This window comes from Panthera onca, chromosome B2, assembly GCF_046562875.1.
Source record: "Panthera onca isolate mPanOnc1 chromosome B2, mPanOnc1 haplotype 2, whole genome shotgun sequence".
NCBI classification, from domain to species: domain Eukaryota; kingdom Metazoa; phylum Chordata; class Mammalia; order Carnivora; family Felidae; genus Panthera; species Panthera onca.
The window spans coordinates 5261860-5281683 of NC_138343.1; the positions used below are offsets into that span (position 1 = coordinate 5261860).

The 19824-nt window shown below is 43.0% G+C and overlaps 1 protein-coding gene across 1 annotated transcript in view; it reads left to right on the plus strand.

Annotated features, from left to right (window-relative positions):
- Nucleotides 1–1844: 1844 nt before the first annotated feature.
- The window catches only part of GPLD1 (glycosylphosphatidylinositol specific phospholipase D1), a 64549-nt gene continuing 46569 nt past the window's right edge, over nucleotides 1845–19824 (plus strand). Inside the window, exons 1-4 of the mRNA XM_078446585.2 lie at nucleotides 1845–2192; nucleotides 2647–2922; nucleotides 5471–5526; nucleotides 17289–17367. Of these exons, the coding sequence (XP_078302711.1) occupies nucleotides 2826–2922; nucleotides 5471–5526; nucleotides 17289–17367 (232 nt within the window). The 5' untranslated portion in view covers nucleotides 1845–2192; nucleotides 2647–2825. The remainder of the gene's footprint in view (nucleotides 2193–2646; nucleotides 2923–5470; nucleotides 5527–17288; nucleotides 17368–19824) is intronic.

Consider the following 19824-nt stretch of genomic DNA (forward strand, 5'->3'; position numbering starts at 1 on the left):
TGGCATCTCTCTGCTTCCCCACCTATCTCTCCCCACCTACCCATCCCCATCTCTCCCCACCTACCGAGTGGAGTCTCTTGGTGGCCTCTCCGGAGCCTGTGGGCCCTTCACCTTTCTCTAGGACGTTGGGTTCTTATTTGCAAAACGCCCAGGCATTTAGATTTTGACTTTGGTTTTTTCTGAGTCGGCGTCACTCAGTCTTGAGTCCGTCACATCTAGCAGAAGTGGGAACGGCGGAGTTTAATCTTTTGTGTGTGTGGGTTCGCTATTTCCTTCTGTATTCCGAAGGAACGGGAGAGAGGGGCCCTGGAAGGGAGTGCTGGCCGGTGGGGGTCATGGGGGACTGGGGACTTGGTGTATTTCCACCTGCCGCCTGCAGAGGGAGCCCTACTGACAGCTTGCTGTCTTGGGTTTGGGGCAACGCGTTTTGTTAGGGCAACCGTGACTGCCTCTCTCCACCCCAAGTCAGTCTGGTTATCTTTTTAAAAAATTCTTTTAATTTAAACTCAAGTTAACATACAGTATAGTCTTCAGGAGTAGAATCCAGTGTTTCATCTCTTACATATGACACCCAGTGCTTATCCCAAAAAGTGCCCTGCTTAGTGCCCATCACCCATTTAGCCCATCCCCACCCACCCAGCTCTCCTCCAACAACCCTCAGTTCTCTTACAGAGTCTCTTGCGGTTTGTCTTCTTATCTTTAAAAAAAATTTTTTTTTAACATTTATTTTTGAGAGACACAGCGTGAGCAGGGGAGGGGCAGAGAGAAGGAGACATAGAATCTGAAGCAGGCTCCAGGCTCCGAGCTGTCAGCACAGAGCCCAAGGTAGGGCCCAAACTCACCAACTGCGAGATCATGACCTGAGCCGAAGTCGGGCACTTAACCAACTGAGCCACCCAGGCACCCCTGTCTGCTTATCTTTGTAAGGTTCTGTTTTCAACAGTGTCCCCTCACTTCTCCTAAAGGCACACTGCCTAGAGCCCATGATACTTTTGGGGGCACACAAAACTGTTATTTCTTATAAAAATCAGGAAAAAAGTGAACTTTAATATTAATATTAACCATTAATAGCTAACTATTAATAAGTAATAAGTATTAATACTTAGGCCAATGCCAGTGTAAATCTAATTTTTCTATCTTTATGAAGGAAGGGGCCCATAAAGGCCTCAGGCCAAGGAAATTCCATGCTGTTGGCCTCCCCTTCTCTGACTGTCTAGTGCCCTGTGCAATCCCCCATTCAGAGTGGGAGCACATTCCCTCCTGGTTCCTGTCTTGCTCCTGGGCTGCCTGGGATGTCCCCCAGAGCCTGGATGGGTGTGATCGCTCACCAGGGCCCGCGAGGGCAAGACCATCAGTACCCAGGACATTTCTTTGTCACATGACCTTGTCCCGGGCACCTCCACCTTCTACTTCTCCCCTTTGCCCATCTACTCCCCCACTTGGAGTAAGGAGGAGCCTAGACCTAGGTTTGTAAAGCACCCTGTTAGCCAGACAAACCATGTCAATTAAAGGTCTCTGGCGGAAAAGCAGTGAGAAGCAGCCCGGCCCAATGCCCTCATGGCTGAGCCCACAGCTGTGGGCTTCCTTTCTCTGGGGCTTGCCGGTGGCTGAGCTAAGGTTACAGAGGAAACTTGGCAGACATCTAAGGATCTCAGATCATCCCACATTCTATTCTTCTCTATTTGCTCACCTGAGCATGAGCATGGTTTCTGCCCACCCTTTTAGGATCTCCTTCCTTGCTTTTCCCGTATCTTATGCACAATTGGAGCTTTGAGAGCGTCACGTAATTTTTCCCATGGATTAAGTGCTGTAGATTAGATCCTTCGTGACAGGTGGATTCTGAGCCTAGCATTTTCTGAATTCTTGTTTCCCAGTCTTAAATCGGTCCCACGTCTCCCGCCCCCGGTGGAATCGATATCTTTTCTTGGGGTGCAGGAATCTGACCGTGCAACAGGCTCGAGATAAGCCCCATAAGAGAGACCAGGAGTGGTTGCTGTTGTGTAATCCCTTTGCGGGTGTTGGTATCTGTTGCCAAATACTGAAAGAGAAGCTGGTGCCAGCTGTTTGTCATAAAAGCTTTCCCAGCACTTGTGGCTTGGGAGGCCAAGGACGCAGGGCACCTGATACGCGTGTGGAAACGATGCCCGAGAGATCAGCCCTTGTGAGGGGATGTTGACTGTCCATATAGACAGGTGAGAGTCTCTCTCTCTCTCTCTCTCTCTCTCTCTCTCTCTCTCTCTCTCTCTCTCTCTCTTTTTAAGAAAGCAAAGAGGGGCGCCTGGGTCGCTTGGTCGGTTAAGCGTCCGACTTCGGCTCAGGTCACGATCTCGCGGTCGGTGGGTTCGAGCCCCACGTCAGGCTCTGTGCTGACAGCTCAGAGCCTGGAGCCTGTTTCAGATTCTGTGTCTCCCTCCCTCTCTCTGTGACCCTCCCCCGTTCATGCTCTGTCTCTCTCTGTCTCAAAAATAAATAAACGTTAAAAAAAAATAAAAAAAAAAAAAAGAATATTTGGAGAAAAACTTTGCTAGTGTCATCATACAAATTTCATGTTAAAAAAATCCAGAGACCCCAGGTCAGAAAGTGGCAATGCTTCAACCCCAGGACATTCACATTTGGGTTGATGGCTTTTTTTTTCCCCCCTCCCAGGTGGAGTTTGTTTGCTGTTCTGGTGAAGTTAAACAGTAGTTAAACAGTTTGCTGGGCAGTGTTATTATTTTGAAACGACGCCGGGCTTCCCGTGTCGGTGACCCGCTTAGAGGGAAAGCAGGGAGCCTGGGCCTGGATTTCAGACACATCGTGTCACCGGAGTGGTGAGGAACGAGGGCATGTCCGCGTGCAGGTTCTGGCCCGGGCTGCTGATCACACTGGGCTCCCTGTGTCCAAGAGGTTCACCATGTGGCATCTCCACGCACGTAGAAATAGGTAAGTGCCGGCACCTTGCTGTGCGATTAGGACTCTAAGTCCGTCTAAAGGCGTTGAGGAAGAGATGTACGGTTGGTCCTGTGTATTGATAACAAGTTCCCCCGGCTGCAGCCAGCAGCCAGGGGGTGGAGAGCGGTGGGCCGTGACCCGAGTCAGGGGCGGGCAGGAGGCCTGGCAACGATGCATCTTTGATGATACGGTCCCTGGCTGTTGCTCTGGGTGGGCAGACAAGCTGGATGAGCTGGGGGCTGCCCAGAAGCAGAACATCTGATCGAATGCAGAGAGGAGAAAGATGCATGGAATTCTGTAAGACTGAGGAAGATATTTTTGTTGTTTTGTATTTCCAAGTGTGCGGAAAGGCCACTTGTGGCCCCAAGAGTCTATCCCCCAAGTCAAGGGGTTGGCATCAGGGAGGAAAAGGATGCGAGGGAGCTTGGCCACCGGCATTAGAGGTGCCCAGGATGAGGACAGCAGCCGGGAAGGACCGGCTACAGGCAGAGTATCGGATATTGGTGCACAGTACATTCAGTTCTCGTATGAAGGGCATTTGTACTATTTTTTAACTCCTGGAAAAAGTCAGCCAATTTATAATCTAAGCAGATGGGATTATATTCTGTAACAATTTTCGGATTAATGTCAGTTAATACCCGATGTCTGGGTTTACTTTTAGATAAAAACAATAATATTTTCTAGTTAGACCACTTCCAGAAGGTACAAAGCAGAACAACATTACAAATAAAGTGTGAAAACTTATCAGTGCAAGATAGACCTAGGTATTGAGTTCTAGCGCCCAAGAGCCTATGATCACAGAATTTTGCTGTCTGGAAGGGCAGTAGAGGTCACTGAGACCAGTCCCTGCAGTTCACATACAAGGACATGGATGTAGAAGAATCTCCCAGCTAGCTCGTTAGTGGGGCGGCCTAGGACCGGCTGTCCTGACAGCCAGTCCAGCATTCTTTCCAAAAACATTTATTGCTAGCGAGAGTCAGGAAACAAAAGAGAATTAGACCGAGGTTCTAATACCAGCTCTGTAAACTAAGTACGTGCCACAAGAACAGTTCATTTCCTCTCTGTTCCTCTCCTGTAGAATAAGGAAGCCAAACTTGCCAATGAATTTGAAAAGTATTTTCCAAGTGTAAGTTCTGTGAAACTGAAATTGGCTAAAACCATAAGTGGGCTGAAAGAGAACAAGTATAAGTAGAAATACTGAAGTATTCAATCCTTAAAATTTAAACACAGATGAAATATAAAATTAAAAAAATCAGATAATTGCTTGCTATTTTTTAGTCTGTGACAAAGATCCTAATAGATTAATATATACTAAATATATATTAAATGTAGTATATTAACATAAAACTTTGAGCATAATTGAAGACCACTCCTAACCTGTACAGGTTTTGAGGATTAAAAAAAAATTTTAATGTTTATTTTTGAGAGAGAGAGAGAGAAAGACAGCAAGCAGAGGAGGGACAAAGAGAGGGAGACACAGAATCCAAAGCAGGCTCCAGGCTCTGAGCTGTCAGCACAAACCACAAACCCACGAACCAGGAGATCATGACCTGAGCCGAAGTTGGACGCTCAACAGACTGAGCCACGCAGGCGCCCCAGATTTTGAAGATTTTTATGTAAAAGACAAAACTCCGACATTTACTAATTAGAGGGTTTTATAAATGTCTTGGTTCCTATTTTCACTTCTTCTATAAAGCCTGTGTGGAAGGTTGACATTCAGGCGAGTTAATTAGATTTGGCCTCATTCAGTGGTTTGGCTTTGTAAATCACTGGAATCTTCTACACAGGTCGTTTGTGTGGGCTGTGAGTTTGTATCATATAGTATTAATGCTTCTAGTAGTGGCTGTGTTTTTGTATGGATTATAAAACTGGATGTGATGCACAATAAAAAATAAAGGTATCACCCTTGGAAGTGACTTCGCAAGGCATGTTCATCTTCTAGATTCTAAGAAGATTCAGGGTGTGGGTGTGTGGGCATGTGGGTGGAGCAGGTGACCTGAGATGATTTTTTTTTTTTTTTTTTTTGGTCCATCTAACTGATGGAAAAAAAAAATTGAGAGTCATTGATTCATTCCATGCTTTTGGCCATGTATCATATTTCCTGCTTAGGCTTATTTATCTCAGTGGGTTGTTGAGGCAAAATACAATGATGACACCTTCTGTTTACTGAGCTCCTAGTGTGTATCAGCCATTGTGCTCATCACACAGCATTTATTTTGTGTGACTCTCTCAACGAACCTGTAAGGTGGGTATTATTTACTTAATTTTACTTAGGAGGGAACTGCTACCTAGCCTAGCCAGGTCTATAGTGCTACCTAAGTAGAAAGTTCAAATCCCCGTGCGGATTTGATCTGTAGTTTAACAAAATAAACATCATAAGAATCTTATGCCTGATGAAAATTACTAGTGCGTACACACTTAATTTCCATTTCCCACTTCCTTGACAGTTACAATGACAAAAATTACATCTTCCTTTTAAAATATCTCGAGTAAGTTCTGTTTTCAGTTACAGTTGAATTTCATTGATTTAATATTTCAGGACACAGAGCTCTGGAGTTTCTCCACCTTCAAGATGGGAGAATTAACTACAAAGAGGTATAACGTTTACTTTTTCTCTCGCTCGTTAACTTTCTTCCATCGGTGCCAAAAAACCTTAATGACAAATCATAATATGAGAAACTGAGAAAGAATGGTCTAAAAATGGTGCGTCTTCCTGTTTTTACAAAGAGAAGCCACACCTGAGATAAATTATTTTTCACCTCCTGACTGTCTGTTGTATAAAAATTGCATCCGTACAAGGAGCAGGAAGGATTTCTTCAGAAGTCCATGTTGAGAGGCTCTTCTGACGTCTCCTCCTACTGTATTCTTCATAGGACCATCTGGTGGCTTCTCTGGACCTGTCCTCAAATCGACTGCGCCCGTTCTGACCCTATACACTATTGCTAGTTCTATAGCTAAACAGTGTGCTGTGACAGAGAGGATTAAGTACTTCCATTTGATAAGAGTGGTTAACATTTGCTCCTGATGTCAGGATTGGATCCAATTATTGCCAGTAAGTCCCGATAATTCAGTATGGAAAGCAGGATGGTAACATAACTGAAATCTGTCATGTCTTCATACCTCGTTTAGACGTTAGTTTCGACTTTCTTGACACTTCAACAGCAGTTGGTTATCCTCATTGACCCTGCAGGAAAGCAGCCAGGCAAGAGGGGAAGGAGGAAGACTGCCTAACTGATCATGCAAACGATCAATCCTGAGTGTGTACAGAGCGATTTCTCTAGTAGAAATATTCGTGCTTGCGTCACTAACTTAATTTGAAACGTGAACTGGACACCGATCCTTCCCCTCCGCATCCGCCCTGATGCAAAGAGTGATGTCGTCATCAGAAATGACTAAGTGCCCTGAGTGCTTACCCTTCAGCTTTCAATTTATGAAGATCAGGATTACTTCACCTTTTCTGATACTATCCAATCCCTTTTCTTGATCTATTTTATATCTCTCTGTATGTGGGAATTGTTGTAGTATCATTTTCTCCCTATTCAAAACCTGCTCTTCGGTAACTTCTGGACTCAATGGTACAGTTTGGTGAAATGATTCAGAAGGAAGTGGCCTGAAGGATGCCAGCTGTGTGCCTAGACCGTCCCCCACAGGCTGGAGATCTAGGGGCAGGCTCTGTGGAGTTTTGTTGGTTCTGGGGTTATCTTTTGTTAATATATTTTCTCTTTAAAGATTTGACTTACACAAAAAGAATAATGCATCAAGTGGAGAAAATCAGTTCATTAATTTATAAGAACTGTAAAAACAGCAAACCGACCTCACACTGGGTGTCATTATTGCCCTGATACTTTTTTCCCATTGTTTTCTTATTACTAAAATGTGGCTGATCTATAATGCTACATTACATATGTACAGCATCGCGATTCGACAATTCTATACCTTACTCAATGCTCACCGTGCTAAGTGTGGTCGCCACCCGTCCCCATGCATTACTACGATATTGTTGACTGTATCTCCTGTGCTGTACTTTTCATTTCCATGTCTTATAACTGGAAGTTTGTACCTCTTAATCGCCTTCACCTATTTTGCTGATCCCCTCCCATCCATGACCTTCTCCCTGGCAGCCACCAGTTTCTTTGTATTTAAGAGTCTGTTTGTTCATGTGTTTCTTACATTTCCATCTAAGTGGAATCGTGCTATTTGTCTTTCTCTGACTTATTTCATTTAGCACAATACCGTGGAGTCTACCCATGTTATCCCAGATTTCAAGATTTTATTCTTTCTTTTTGGCTGAGTCATATTCGTGTGTGTGTGTGTGTGTGTGTGTGTGTGTGTGTGTGTGTGTAATCACCTCTCCTTTATCCATTCACATATCTATAGACACTTGGGTTGCTTTTATAGTTTGGCTCTTGTAAATAATGCTGCAGTAAACATAGGGCTGCATACATCGTTTTGAATCATTGTTTTCATTTGCGGAGGGGGCGGGTGGTAAATACCCAGTAGCAGAATTACTGGGTCATATAGTAATACTATTTTTAATTTTTTGAGGAAACCCCATACTGTTCTCCACAGTGGCCGCACCAATGTACGTTCCCACCAACAGTGCACAAGGGTTCCTTTTTCTCCACATCCTCGCCAACACTTGCTGTTTTCTTGCCTTTTTGACTAGCTGTTCTGACAGGTGGGAGGTGATATCATTGTGGCTTTGATTTGCATTTCCCTGTGACTAGTAACATTGAACATTTTTTCATCTGTGTATTGGTTATCTGTAGGTCTTCTTTTGAAAAATGTCTTTTCAAGTCCTCTGCCTATTTTTTAATGGGATTGTTTGGTGTTTTGTTTTGTTTTGGTGTTGAGTTGTGTCAGTTCTTTATGTTGTTTAGATATTAACCTTTAATGGGATGCATCATTTGAAAATATCTTCTTCCATTCAGTAAGTTACTTTGTTGTTTTATTGAGTTCTTTTGTGTGTTTGTCTTTGTGTGTGTGTGTGTGTGTGTGTGTGTGTGTGTGTGTGTGTGCGCGCGCGCGCGCAAAATCTTTTTTTGTTTTGGTGTAGTTTCAATGGTTTCTGTTTGCTTTTGCTTCCTTTGCCCAAGGAGAATTATCCATGATTATGTTGCTAAGGCCAATGCCCAAGAGATTACTACCTATGTTTTCTTCTAGGATTTTTATGGTTTCAGCTCTCCTACTTAGGTCTTTAATCTTTTTGGAGTTTATTTTTGTGTATGGTGTAAGAAAGTGGCCCGGTTTCATTCTTTGGCACATAGCTGTCCAGTTTTCCCAGTACCATTTGTTGAAGAGACCGTCTTTTTCTCATTGTATATTTTGACTCTTTTGTCATAGAGAAATGGACCATATATGTGTGGGTTTGTTTCTGGGCTCTCTATTCTGATCCGTTGACCTATGTGTCTGTTTCTGTGCAAGTACCATTCTGTGCTGATTACTACAGCTTTGTAGTGTAGCTTGAAATCTGGATACACTCCAAGATTCCTCCAGCTTTGTTCTCCTTCCTCAAGATTGCGTTGGCTGTTTGAGGCCTTTTGTGGTTTCACACAAATTTTAGGATTGTTTGCTTTAGTTCTGTGAAAAATGCCATAGGTATTTTGATAGTGATTGCATTAAATCTGAAGATTGCTTTGGGTAATATGGACATTTTAACATTATTAATCCTTCCAATCCATGAGCACGGAATATCTTTCCATTTCTGTCCTATTTAATCTCTTTCATCAATGTCTTACAGTTTTCAGAGTATAGGCCTTTCACTTCCTTGGTTAAGTTTATTCCTAGATATTTTGTTCCTTGTGGTGCAATCATAAATTAGATTGTTTTCTCAGTTTTTCTTTTTGCTACTTCATGATTCACATGTAGAAATGCTACAGATTTCTGCATATTAATTTTGTATCCTATAACATTACTGAATTCCTTTACTCTAATAGTTTTTCTTTTTTTTTTTTTTTTTTTTTGTAGTCCTCAGGGTTTTCTATATACAATATCCTATCATCTGCAAATGGTGACAGTTTTACTTCTTTCTTACCAGTTTGGATGCTTTTATTTCTTGTCTCATAGCTGCATCTAGAACTTTCAGTACTATGGTGAATAAATGTGGTAAGAGAGGACATCCTTGTCTTGTTCCTGAGTATGATGTTGGCTGTGGGTTTGTTGTACAAGGTCTTTATTATGTTCCCTCTACGTCCACTGTGCTGAGAGTTTTTATCATAAACAAATGTTGTATTTTGTCAAATGCTTTTTCTGGATCTCTTGAGATGATCATATGGTTTCAATCCTTTTGGTTAATGTGACCTATTACATTGGTTTGAGAATATTGAACCACTTTTGAATCCTAGGAATAAATCCCATTTGATCATGATGAATGATCCTTTTAACATGTTATTGAATTTGGTTTGTTAATATGGGTTGAGGACTTTTGTGTCTGGGTTCATCAGAGATGCTGGCCTGTAGTTCTCTTAGTAGTGTCTTTCAGGGTAAAGTTGGCCTCATAGAATGAATTTAGAGATTTACCTTTCTCTTCTACTTTTTGGAATAGTTTGAGAAGAATAAGTATTAACTCTTCTTTAAATGTTTGGTAGAGTACACTTGTGAAGCCATCCAGTCCTGGAATTTTGTTTGGGAGTTTTTTGATTACAGATTTAGTTTTGTTACTAATAATTGGTCTGTTCAAAATTTCTATTTCTTCTTGACTCAATTTTGGAAGACTATGTTTCTATGAATTTTTCTATTCTAGTTTCTCCAATTTGTTATATAATTTTCATAGTATTTTATAATTCTTTGTATTTCTATGGTGTTGGCTATTTCTCCTTCATTTCTTATTTTACTCATTGAGTACTTGTCTTTGTTGATGAGTCTGGTTAAAGGTTTATTAATTCTGTTTTATCTTTTCTAAGAACTAGCTCTTGGTTTCATTGATTTATTTTTTCAGTTATTTTGGTTCTAATCTTTACTATCTCCTTCTACTAACTTTGGTCTCTATCTGTCCTTTTTCTAGTTCGTTTAGGGGTATGGTTTGATGCTTCATTTGAGATTTTTCTTGTTTCTTATAGTAGGCCTATACTGCTATAAACTTCCCACTTAGAACTGCTATAAACTTTGCACCCCAAAGATTTCTTCCTTTTTAACAATTTTTTTTAATATTCATTCATTTTTGGGAGTGAGCGAGACCAAGCATGAGCAGGGGAGGGGCAGAGAGAGAGGGAGACACAGAATCGGAAGCAGGCTCCAGGCTCCGAGCTGTCTGCAGAGCCTGACGCAGGGCTGGAACTTACAGAGTGCGAGATCATGACCTGAGCCGAAGTCAGACACTCAACCAACTGAGCTACCCAGGTGCCCCAGATTTCTTCAAGTAGGCTCCATACCCAATGTGGGGCTTGAACTCATTGACCCTGAGATCAAGAGTGGCACTCTCCACTGACTGAGCCAGCTGGGGCTCCCCACAAAGATTTTCAGTCATTATGTTTCCATTATGTATATTTCCATATGTATTTTTTAATTTCTTCTTTGATTTCGTCATTGACCCATTGGTTGTTCACTAGCATGTTGTTGGGTCTCCATGTGTTTTTCTTCCCCCCTAGTTTTTCTTATAATTTCTAATTTCAGACTGTTATGGTTGGACTTATTATATGTACTTATGTTCTATAAGAATACAGAATGTGGTGTTTTAACCATGAAATCATAGCAACGGTAGTTATTTGCTTGGTTGCTGTCCTTTCTGTCCTGCTTCCTTCTACCTGCCCATAGAAGAGGTTTTTTCTTTTCCAATGAGAGAACTGATAGATGCTCACCATAGAGAAAAATTTTGAGACGACCTGCATTAACACTTGGCTTTATATCATTCTAGGTGTCATCTCTTTCATTTATTAGCACAACCCCCACCCCACCAAATTACACTCTGCACGCTGCACCTTGTTATTTTTCATTTAATATATTGGTGATGTCTTTCCATGTCAGTAGAGAACTTCAGAATCACTGAGAACAAATACATATTTTTCTGTTATCCATAATGCACCATCATTCAATCATCCAGTTCTATATTTTAACTTTTCATTTGGAAGTAATTAAAGACCAATAGAAAAGCTGGAAAATTAGGCAATTCATTTATGCCCTTTACCCAGTTTCCCTAATTGTTGACAACTTATATTTCCTTTTTTTATCCTTTGTGTTGTCAACCAAGGAAAGGAGGTGGAACTGAAAAGGAACAAAGGTCTTTATTTGGGTCTCAGAATTGCAATTGGGAGGGTACAGATTCTAGAATAACCAGAAAAGTGTGCTGCTCGTTCAGGGAAACCAAGGAGTGTTTATGAGGAAAAAAGGAAGGGGTGATTCCATGATTTAGATAAAGGAGAGAAGGAAAAACCCTGCTAATTTGGTGCTGACCAGTTGAACAATTTCTGATGACTATCTTCTTGATTATTGGTGTTATCAATTAAAACTGTCCTCCTATGTATTAATTAACTTTGCTGTCCTGTTGAAATTTTATGAGCAACTGCTTGTCAAATAGTTGCTGCTTCTGGCCCAGTTCAAGAGTTCATTCATTGGACAGGAAAATGGAATCTTTCATGTCCAGAGACTTCATCCAATTCCACATTATTTATACATATTGATTTCTTCCCCCCTGAACCATTGGAGAGTAAGTTGTTGATGGGATACCCATTATCCTTTAACACATCATTGTGTATTTCCTGAAAACAAGGACGCTCCTATGTAACCACAGCATAATAATCACAGTCAGGAAATCAACACTGAACAGCACTTTGACCCAATCCTCAGGTTTCATTCAAATCTCACCAGTTGTGTCTCAATAATCTTTATGGTTCCAGAACCAATCCAGCACCACGTGACCTACAACAGTTCCTCAGGCCCACCTTGTTTTTAATGACCTTGATATTCTGGAAAGGGCAAAGTCCAATAACTCTTTAGAATGCAACTTAATAAGGTTTTGTCTGATGGTTCTCCATGATAGACCCATTGCAGGTTATTTTTTGACAGAAATATCATAGAACATGGAGATGATGCTGTATTCTCATTGGATTGTATCAGAAGGCTCATGGTGTCGGGGCACCTAGGTGCCCAGTTCGTTAAGCATAGAACTCTTAACTTCCACTCAGGTCATGATTTCACAGTTTGTGAGATTGAGCCCTGTATCACGCTCTGCGCTGACAGCATGGAGCCTGCTTAGGATTCTGTCTCCCTCTCTCTTTCTGCCCCCGCACCGCTGCTCATGCGTGCTCAATCTCTCCAAAAAATAAATAAAAATAAACTTAAAAAAATAACTAGAAAAAAGAAGGCTCACAATGTCAAGTGTACGGTTTCTGGTGATATTAACTTTTATTTCAGCTATTGTATTTTTCATTTCTAGGATTTCCATTTGGCTGTTCTTCATATATTTCTCCCCTGAGACTGCTTTGGTGGTGGTTGGGGGGGGGGGGTTGTTTCAAGTGTGTTTGTGATTGAAGTAGTTTTATGATGGCTGCTTTAAAATATTTGTCAGATAATTATAACATTTCTGCCATCTCAGTGTTGGCCTCCATTGGTTGTCTCTTTTCATGCCTTTTGAGATTCTTGGTTCCTGGTTTGATGAGTGATCTTTGACTGAAACCTGGACATTTGGGTATCAGGTTATGAGACTCTGGATCTTACTTGAAACCTATTTTTAAAATTTTTCTTTAAATGTCTATTTTGAGAGAGAAAGCACGAGTGCGGGGTGGGGGCAGAGAGAGAGAGGGAGACACACAATCTGAAACAGGCTCCAGGCTCCAAGCTGTCAGCACAGAGCCCAGTGTGCGGCTTGAACTCATAAATCATGAGATCATGACCTGAGCCCAAGTCAGACGCTTAACCGGCTGAGCCCCCAGGTTTTAGCCCCCCTGAAACCTTCTATTTTAGCTGACTTCTTCCAGCACCGCTTTGGGAGGGGTCTGCAGTGAGCGGATACCCACCTCCTAACTCTCCTAACTGCCAACTGGGGGTAGAGGTCAAGGTTCCCCCTGGGGTCTCCACTGATGCCTCCCTGGCTGGGAGGGGTAGAAGTACCTAATACTGCTCCTCACTGCGGCCTCTACAGATGCTGGGGTGTGTGTCATTTGGTGGTGAACGTCCTGCTCTCCCCTGGGCCTTTTCTGGTCCCACCCAGTGGGGATGGGGTGAGGTGCCATGTCACTGCCAGTTGGGATTGTATGTCTAGGATCTCCCCATGGTTTCCACTCACCCTGAGGGGTAGGGATGGGAGACGGGACAGCACAGATGAAAGTCCTGGTAAAGGTGGGGCCACAGTCTTTTCTGTGTTGTTTGGCTGCAGTAGAGAGGCTGTTGTCTAAAAGTTTTCTGTCTTGCTAGTCTGCCTCTTTCCTGGTCGCATGGTTACAACAGGCTTTTGTTGTGGCTTTCGTTTGTGTGTTTAGTCTATGCTCATAGGAGTTTCTAGTTTTTCTGGTATCCAGTTGGGGACATAAGAGGCCAAAAGAAAATCAAGAGAACTCTCCACGGTATCGTCTTCAGGTCCTGCATTTCCCCAGCCATCTGCATACTTCCCTCCACCTTCCAGAGGCTTCTAAGTCTCACTTTGTGCACAACATCCCGGGTTCTTAGTTATGTTTAGCAAGAGGGAATAAGAAAAGTGCATCTCTTCGATCTTCCCGGAAGCAGAAGTCTTAGTGATGTTAATTTCTTGGTAAGATGGGGTCTTTCCATTTTTACACTGGAAACTTAATATGTATTTTCTGCTTTTTCAAAAGGTTTATTTATTTTGAGAGGGGAGGAGAGGATGTGGCAGAGAGAGAGAGAGAAAGAAAGAATGAGAATATCCCAGGTAGATTCCACGCCATCAGTGCAGAGCCTGATGTGGGGCTCAATCCCATGAACCATGAGATCATGACCTGAGCCAACATCAATTGGATGCTCAACCGACTGAGCCATCCAGGCGCCCCAGTATTTTCTAACTAGCAAGTAAATATTTTATGGGGAGAGATATTAAGGTAATGTAAATACCCTGTTTTTCCCATCGGTTTTAGTATCCATTGATAATTCTTGCCTGAAATAATTATTATGATGGTGGCCAAATTGTTTATCTGATTCCATTATTCTTTCTACGTTTATCGACATTCTACTGTAAAGTAGAGCCTTTCCTTCTTTCGCATTCGTATATTTACTTATATCCATATACGTTCATGGATTTCTTTTTTTTTTTTTTTTTTAAATTTTTTTTAACGTTTATTTATTTTTGAGAAGAGAGAGACAGAGAATGAGCAGGGGAGGAGAGAGAAAGAGGGAGACACAGAATCTGAAACAGGCTCCAGGCTCTAAGCTGTCAGTACAGAGCCTGACGTGGGGCTAGAACTCACAGACCACAAGATCATGACTTGAGCTGAAGTCAGACGCTCAACCAACTGAGCCACCCAGGCGCCCCATGGATTTCTTTTTAATGGTTTATATTACATTACTATTGTTTATGTTGAGGCTTCCATTGTCCCAGATTCTGCCTCTAGTTGGCTTTGGTGTCTATTTATCTGCCTATTTATTTAAAACCATGAGTTCACCCAAAAATATCTCCAGTTATGATCCATCATCACAGGATTCGTTCTAGCCTTCTTATGTCTGTATCTGTGACTCCTTTCTCCAACAGTGAGAAGCCTGGCCTTTGTCATTCTTGATACGTGTTCTTACGTGCTCAGGCCCCTTGTTTGTGGCCAGTTTCCTAACCATGTCTGGCAAACCCCTTCAGCCGTGGCACTGCTAGTGGAGTCCGTTTGGCCCAGAAACAAGACAAAACTAAACAGGAAAGACCTATAGGAAGGATTAATATCCTTAATTGCTCATGTATTTCATTGAAATTTCTTGATAGGTATCTTCAGGTTTGGAAACATTCACTTTTGGAGCCTGTTTTTTTTGTTTTTGTTTTTTTTTTTTCATTTTTGCTAATTTGGTAGGTGGAAAATGGTATTTTGTTAGAGATTTAATTGGCATTTTAGTGAATTAAGAATGAGGTTAAATATACTTTCAAGGGCTCATCAACTATTTCTAGTACTTATGTGAATCATTTATATCTTCTTGTTTTTCAATTAGGATATTTATCTTGATGTGGAAAAATGACTTATTAAATATATGAGCCCCCATCATGTATCAAATGATTCTCGTCGTTATTTTTCTCTTAAATTTGCTTCTGGTGCTTTTTACCATGCAAATTGCTTACATTTTAGGGTACTTAAGTGCACCATTCTGTTCTTTTATGGATTTTGCCTGTATGCTTTGCTTAGAAAAATCATTCCCTCTCTGAGGTTGTGCAATTATTTCCTTAAGTTTGGTCCTAATTTTGTGGCCTCTTGTTTTGCCTTTAACTCTTTAAGTCACCTCGTATTTGTCTGTTGTTATGCCACGCTGGAACCCTCACGGCCACAGGGTTGCGACGACACCATTTGTTGGTTACTCCCCCCCTTTCCTCTTCACTGTATGTTGTGTATGCTTGAGTCTGTTTCTTGACTCTCTTTGATCTCTTTCGACTCCAGGATCCTACTACTTTTATTTCTGTAGCTTAAAAATACATTTTTACGTCTGAAGGACGCATCCTCCCCCACATTTCCCCCCACCCCGCCGGCAGTGTCCTATTTTGCTGACACATTTACTTTTCAAAACTTACTTCAGAATTCTGTTTTAATGTTAAGTAACGGGCTCTCCCTCACCTAGAGTCTTTATCATGTGAAGTAACTAGGACAGTGGCTGACAAGGTAAATATTCAATAAAGGTAACTATTATTTTGCAGTGACAAAAGTCCAACCCGAGCTACCTTTAGAGAACAAGGAGACTTTAGGGGCCCATGTAACTTACAGCCCTGGAGCAGAGCTCCACCCACAGGTCAAGTGGCGGTCTCTCTCCCCGTGGGGGACACGGGCCATCCAGAACTCAGCCTTCAAGCTGAAAATCCCTGAAGGGAAGAGGGTGTCTCCCCCATGGCTCGAGATGAGGAGTCTCGGCGAGGGCTCTAACTGAGCTAGCTTTCATCAAACGTGCATCTCTGAGCCAAACATCGTGGTGGCAGGGGGGATTAGTAAGTCCTTACGGAGAAATGAAGAAGTTTAGGTTGCCAAGCTTTTACTTTGCCCATTTTGGCCATCAGAGTTCATCTGCAGATCACAGAAACCCCTCTGGCTAGCTTCTGCTGAGAGGGGCTCAATGCCCAGGATTGGGGAACTCCGTGCTGACGACGTGTGAGCGCTCGAAGAGCAGGTTCTGGGCTGAGCATCCAGGAAGGGCTCCCAGAACGACACCCGGAACTGGCCTGCCAGGGTCACCTGTGCCTAGTCAAACAGCCACGGCCCCAGTTGCTAGATCCAGATCCAACTGCCTCCTACACAGTCTGGAGAGTAGGAAGCCGCCATCTGGACTGTTGGCTCCAGGACCTTGTCACCTCAGCCATGTTCATTACTAGCAAAATAGGTGCTCTGTACTCTACCTGTGAACACCTGGGCCCCTCCGACCTCTGCTGCAAAACCAGGCACTCTCCTGCTAGCTGAAGAAGCAGAGGGGGAGAGGGGGCTCCACCATGGAGTCTGGGAAATGTAGTCTTTGCTTTCTAGCCTCTAGAGACCTCTGGGACCCCCTGAAGGGGGTCAGAATGGAATGGAGTGAGCCAGTCACCCAAGGAAGACCCCTCCCCCCCCCAAGCGCAAAAGACCTAATCTTACTCTAAAGCACAGGTAGCAGCTATAAACTTGTGTGTACGTAGTCGACCTTTGAACAACACAGGGACTGCGGGGACGGGGTGGGGGCAATCCCCCAGGCAGTTGAATATCCAAATATAACTTTGACGCCCCAAAAACTTAACTACTAATAGCCTCCTGTTGACCAGAAGCCTTACTGATGAGTCAATTAACACTTACTTTGTATAATATGTATTATATACCGTATTCTTCTAATAAAGCAAGGTAAAGAGACCATTAATGAGAAAATAAGTGGATCTGCACAGTCCGAATCTGTGTTCAAGGGTCAACTGTGTAAATGTATATGTGCGTATATTGTGTGTATGTGTGTATTTTATGTACACGTATGTATGTCTGTATTCCTCTCTTTCACTGATTTTTCACCGGATCATTGAAAATCCTTCTACAAAGCAGTTGGCGAACTAGCCTTGGGAAATCCCGCTCTGTTGGGTGAACGGAGCAAATAAGTGATTTTTGCTACTCCTTGATCCGCCTGTGTTTGCTAGGACAAGGTTCTCCATTGGAGGGCGTTGTCTTGGATTACGCGTGAGTTTTTATTATCACGTATGCCTGCCCTCCATCCTCCTGTTGTTGGTGGGCCTGTCCCAGGCTGCTGCCCCTTGCCCCTCATCTCTCCGTTTTCCTGCTCCCCAGCTGTTGCTTGAACACCAGGACGCGTATCAGGCGGGAGCCGTGTTTCCTGATGCGTTTTACCCCAGCATCTGCGAAAGAGGTAAGGTGGAGTGTTACAGACCACACGATGTCACCTTCACTTGAGCGGTAGGAATGGCTAGGATTTAAAACACACGACACATTATATTTTCCACTATCGTTGGTTCGCGTTAGCTGCATTTTCTGCGTAACCAAACCTTACCTACTCGAGCACGGAAATTCTGAGAATTTTCACGATCCTGTGCGCCCTTACTTTACTGCTTTGTGGCGGAAGAGAAAACATTTTGAAAGAGATTGAAGGGTCTGGGTTCTTGTTCTGTTAGCATGTGACTTTCAAAAACTCTTGGCCGTGTTGAGTCTGTTTCCATACCTGTAACGTAGTAAAAATGCCTGCTTGCCTCTTTACTGGATTTTTGTTGGTGTTAGTGCATATTATTTTGTCAAGTGTTCTGCAGACCTGAGGTGGTGTTATCAGCAAATTGGGCTCATGGGTGTGTCATTCGGAGTCCCCAGTAGTCATGGAAGGTGCTCCCCAGTGGAGTGATTTGGGGTGTTTTATAAGGTGACCATTTACAAAGACAGGGGCACAATATAAGAGAACTGGGGAGGATAGTGCAGGGAGGGGGCAGTTAGTGGACAGGCTGCTGCATGGGGGACCACTTGCTGGGGCCAGACCTTCAGCTGGGGACACAGCCAGTCCCTGTGACCCCACAGCAGGGGAGCTGGGAAAATGAATACCCCCATCTGTCTCTCTCTCCCTTCTCTTTGATCTCCTCTGTGCTCTCCCCATTGGCCAAACCCAACCCAAGCAAAGCTGGAGGGCAACGAGACCAGTTGAACAGGTCCTAGGGGCACAGGGTGGGGCAGAGAAGGGTGACCGTGGATCTGAGGGACAAATGGAAGACTTCCAGTACGCTGGTCATCACGTAAACCATTTTTGGAATCTTGGAGTCATAGCCATTATCCCAATGTTTGGTTGAATACAGTGACGCTCGTAGGGTCAGTGGAATGTTTAGTGCCACACCTATAGTCATGACCCCAGATAACTAAGCTTTTGTATTTCTCACGTTTGGAAGGTTGGGTTTTTCTTTTTTTTCTTCTGTTTCCTTCTTAGTCTGTTAACTATCCTTTCTTAATCTTGTTACTGTTTTGCCTGCTTGTTACAGCTTTTTTTTTTTTAAACCTATTTCCTCTTTAGCCCTTCCCAACACTGTGTTCAGGGAGCTATAATGTCTCGATAATTTAACAGTTCCTTGATCTCTTCCATAAAAAAGAAGTAAAAAGATTTTCTTTTTGTCAATTAAACTTGAGAAAACTTGCTTCACTATGTGCCATTTTAAGAGACCAATTAAACACACAGTACTGCAGGCTTTGAGAAGAGTATAAAAGGGGACCCCACTCTCCTGAATTTTCCATTTTTCCCACAGTGGTAGATGCCCTCCCCCAAACAGCACAGACCAATTCATCAGTGAGGTCGCTTAGAATTATAAAATATGGGTGCCTGGGTCAGTTAAGCATGACTTCAGCTCAGGTCATGATCTCATGGTTCATGGGTTTGAGCCCCGAGTCGGGCTCTGCCCTGACAGCTCAGAGCCTGGAGCCCGCTTCGGATTCTGTGTCTCCCTCTCTTTCTGCCCTTCCCCTGCTTGCACTCTGTGTCTCTCTCAAAAAATAAAAAAATAAAAAAATTATAAAATATGTACCAATTACATATAGGAATTGGATGCAGACTCCTCTTACTTAGACTTTTATGAAATTTTCCAGATTTCACCTTGGTCTCACACATACCTACTTCCACAGCACCTGTCTCTTTCGTGTTTAGGGGTTCACTTTTATGGCATCTTTCGAAAGCAAATGTTCTCAAATGCTCAGCTGCCAAAGAAACAGCTTTGTTTTTACACTCCCGTTGCATCACTTTACCTAGTACTGAACAAATCCTGTAACTACAACAATGAGGACCATCCTAGCCAGGAATGGAAGGAACCCTGCCGACTCCTGTAACACAGCTTGGCTGTGGGGACAGGTACCTGCTGGCTGCCACCCCCCCCACCCCCACCCCCAGGCCCTGGGTGGGCTTTCTTTTGCTTCTGGTCAGATTCCAGAGGGGAACAAAAGACAATTTGGTTAAGGGGAGGTTTGTCAAAAATGGTTACCTCTATACTTAATTTTGGATTTGTACTGAGTTCTGTAAAATAGGAATTATAAGTTTTATCTCTAGGAAAACCATTAGCACAAATCAAATTTCTTAGTTGCAATCTCTCTGAAAATCATTTCCACAAAAACCAATGATCGAAAACTGGTCAGGCTGTTTTTACTTTAGCGACAGTGAAAATACTTGAACTGAGGGACCTAAACTCTGGAGTTTTGGCTTCAGTTGCCCCTCGTGACATTGGACACCCCAGGAAGAATGTGTGGCTTTGGGAGTTTTCGAGTAGATGTCTGGTCCCGTCTTTCTTATCCCCGCTGTGGAAATAAAGGGAATTAAGACACTCAGCTGATGCTTGGGGCCGGTGCCACT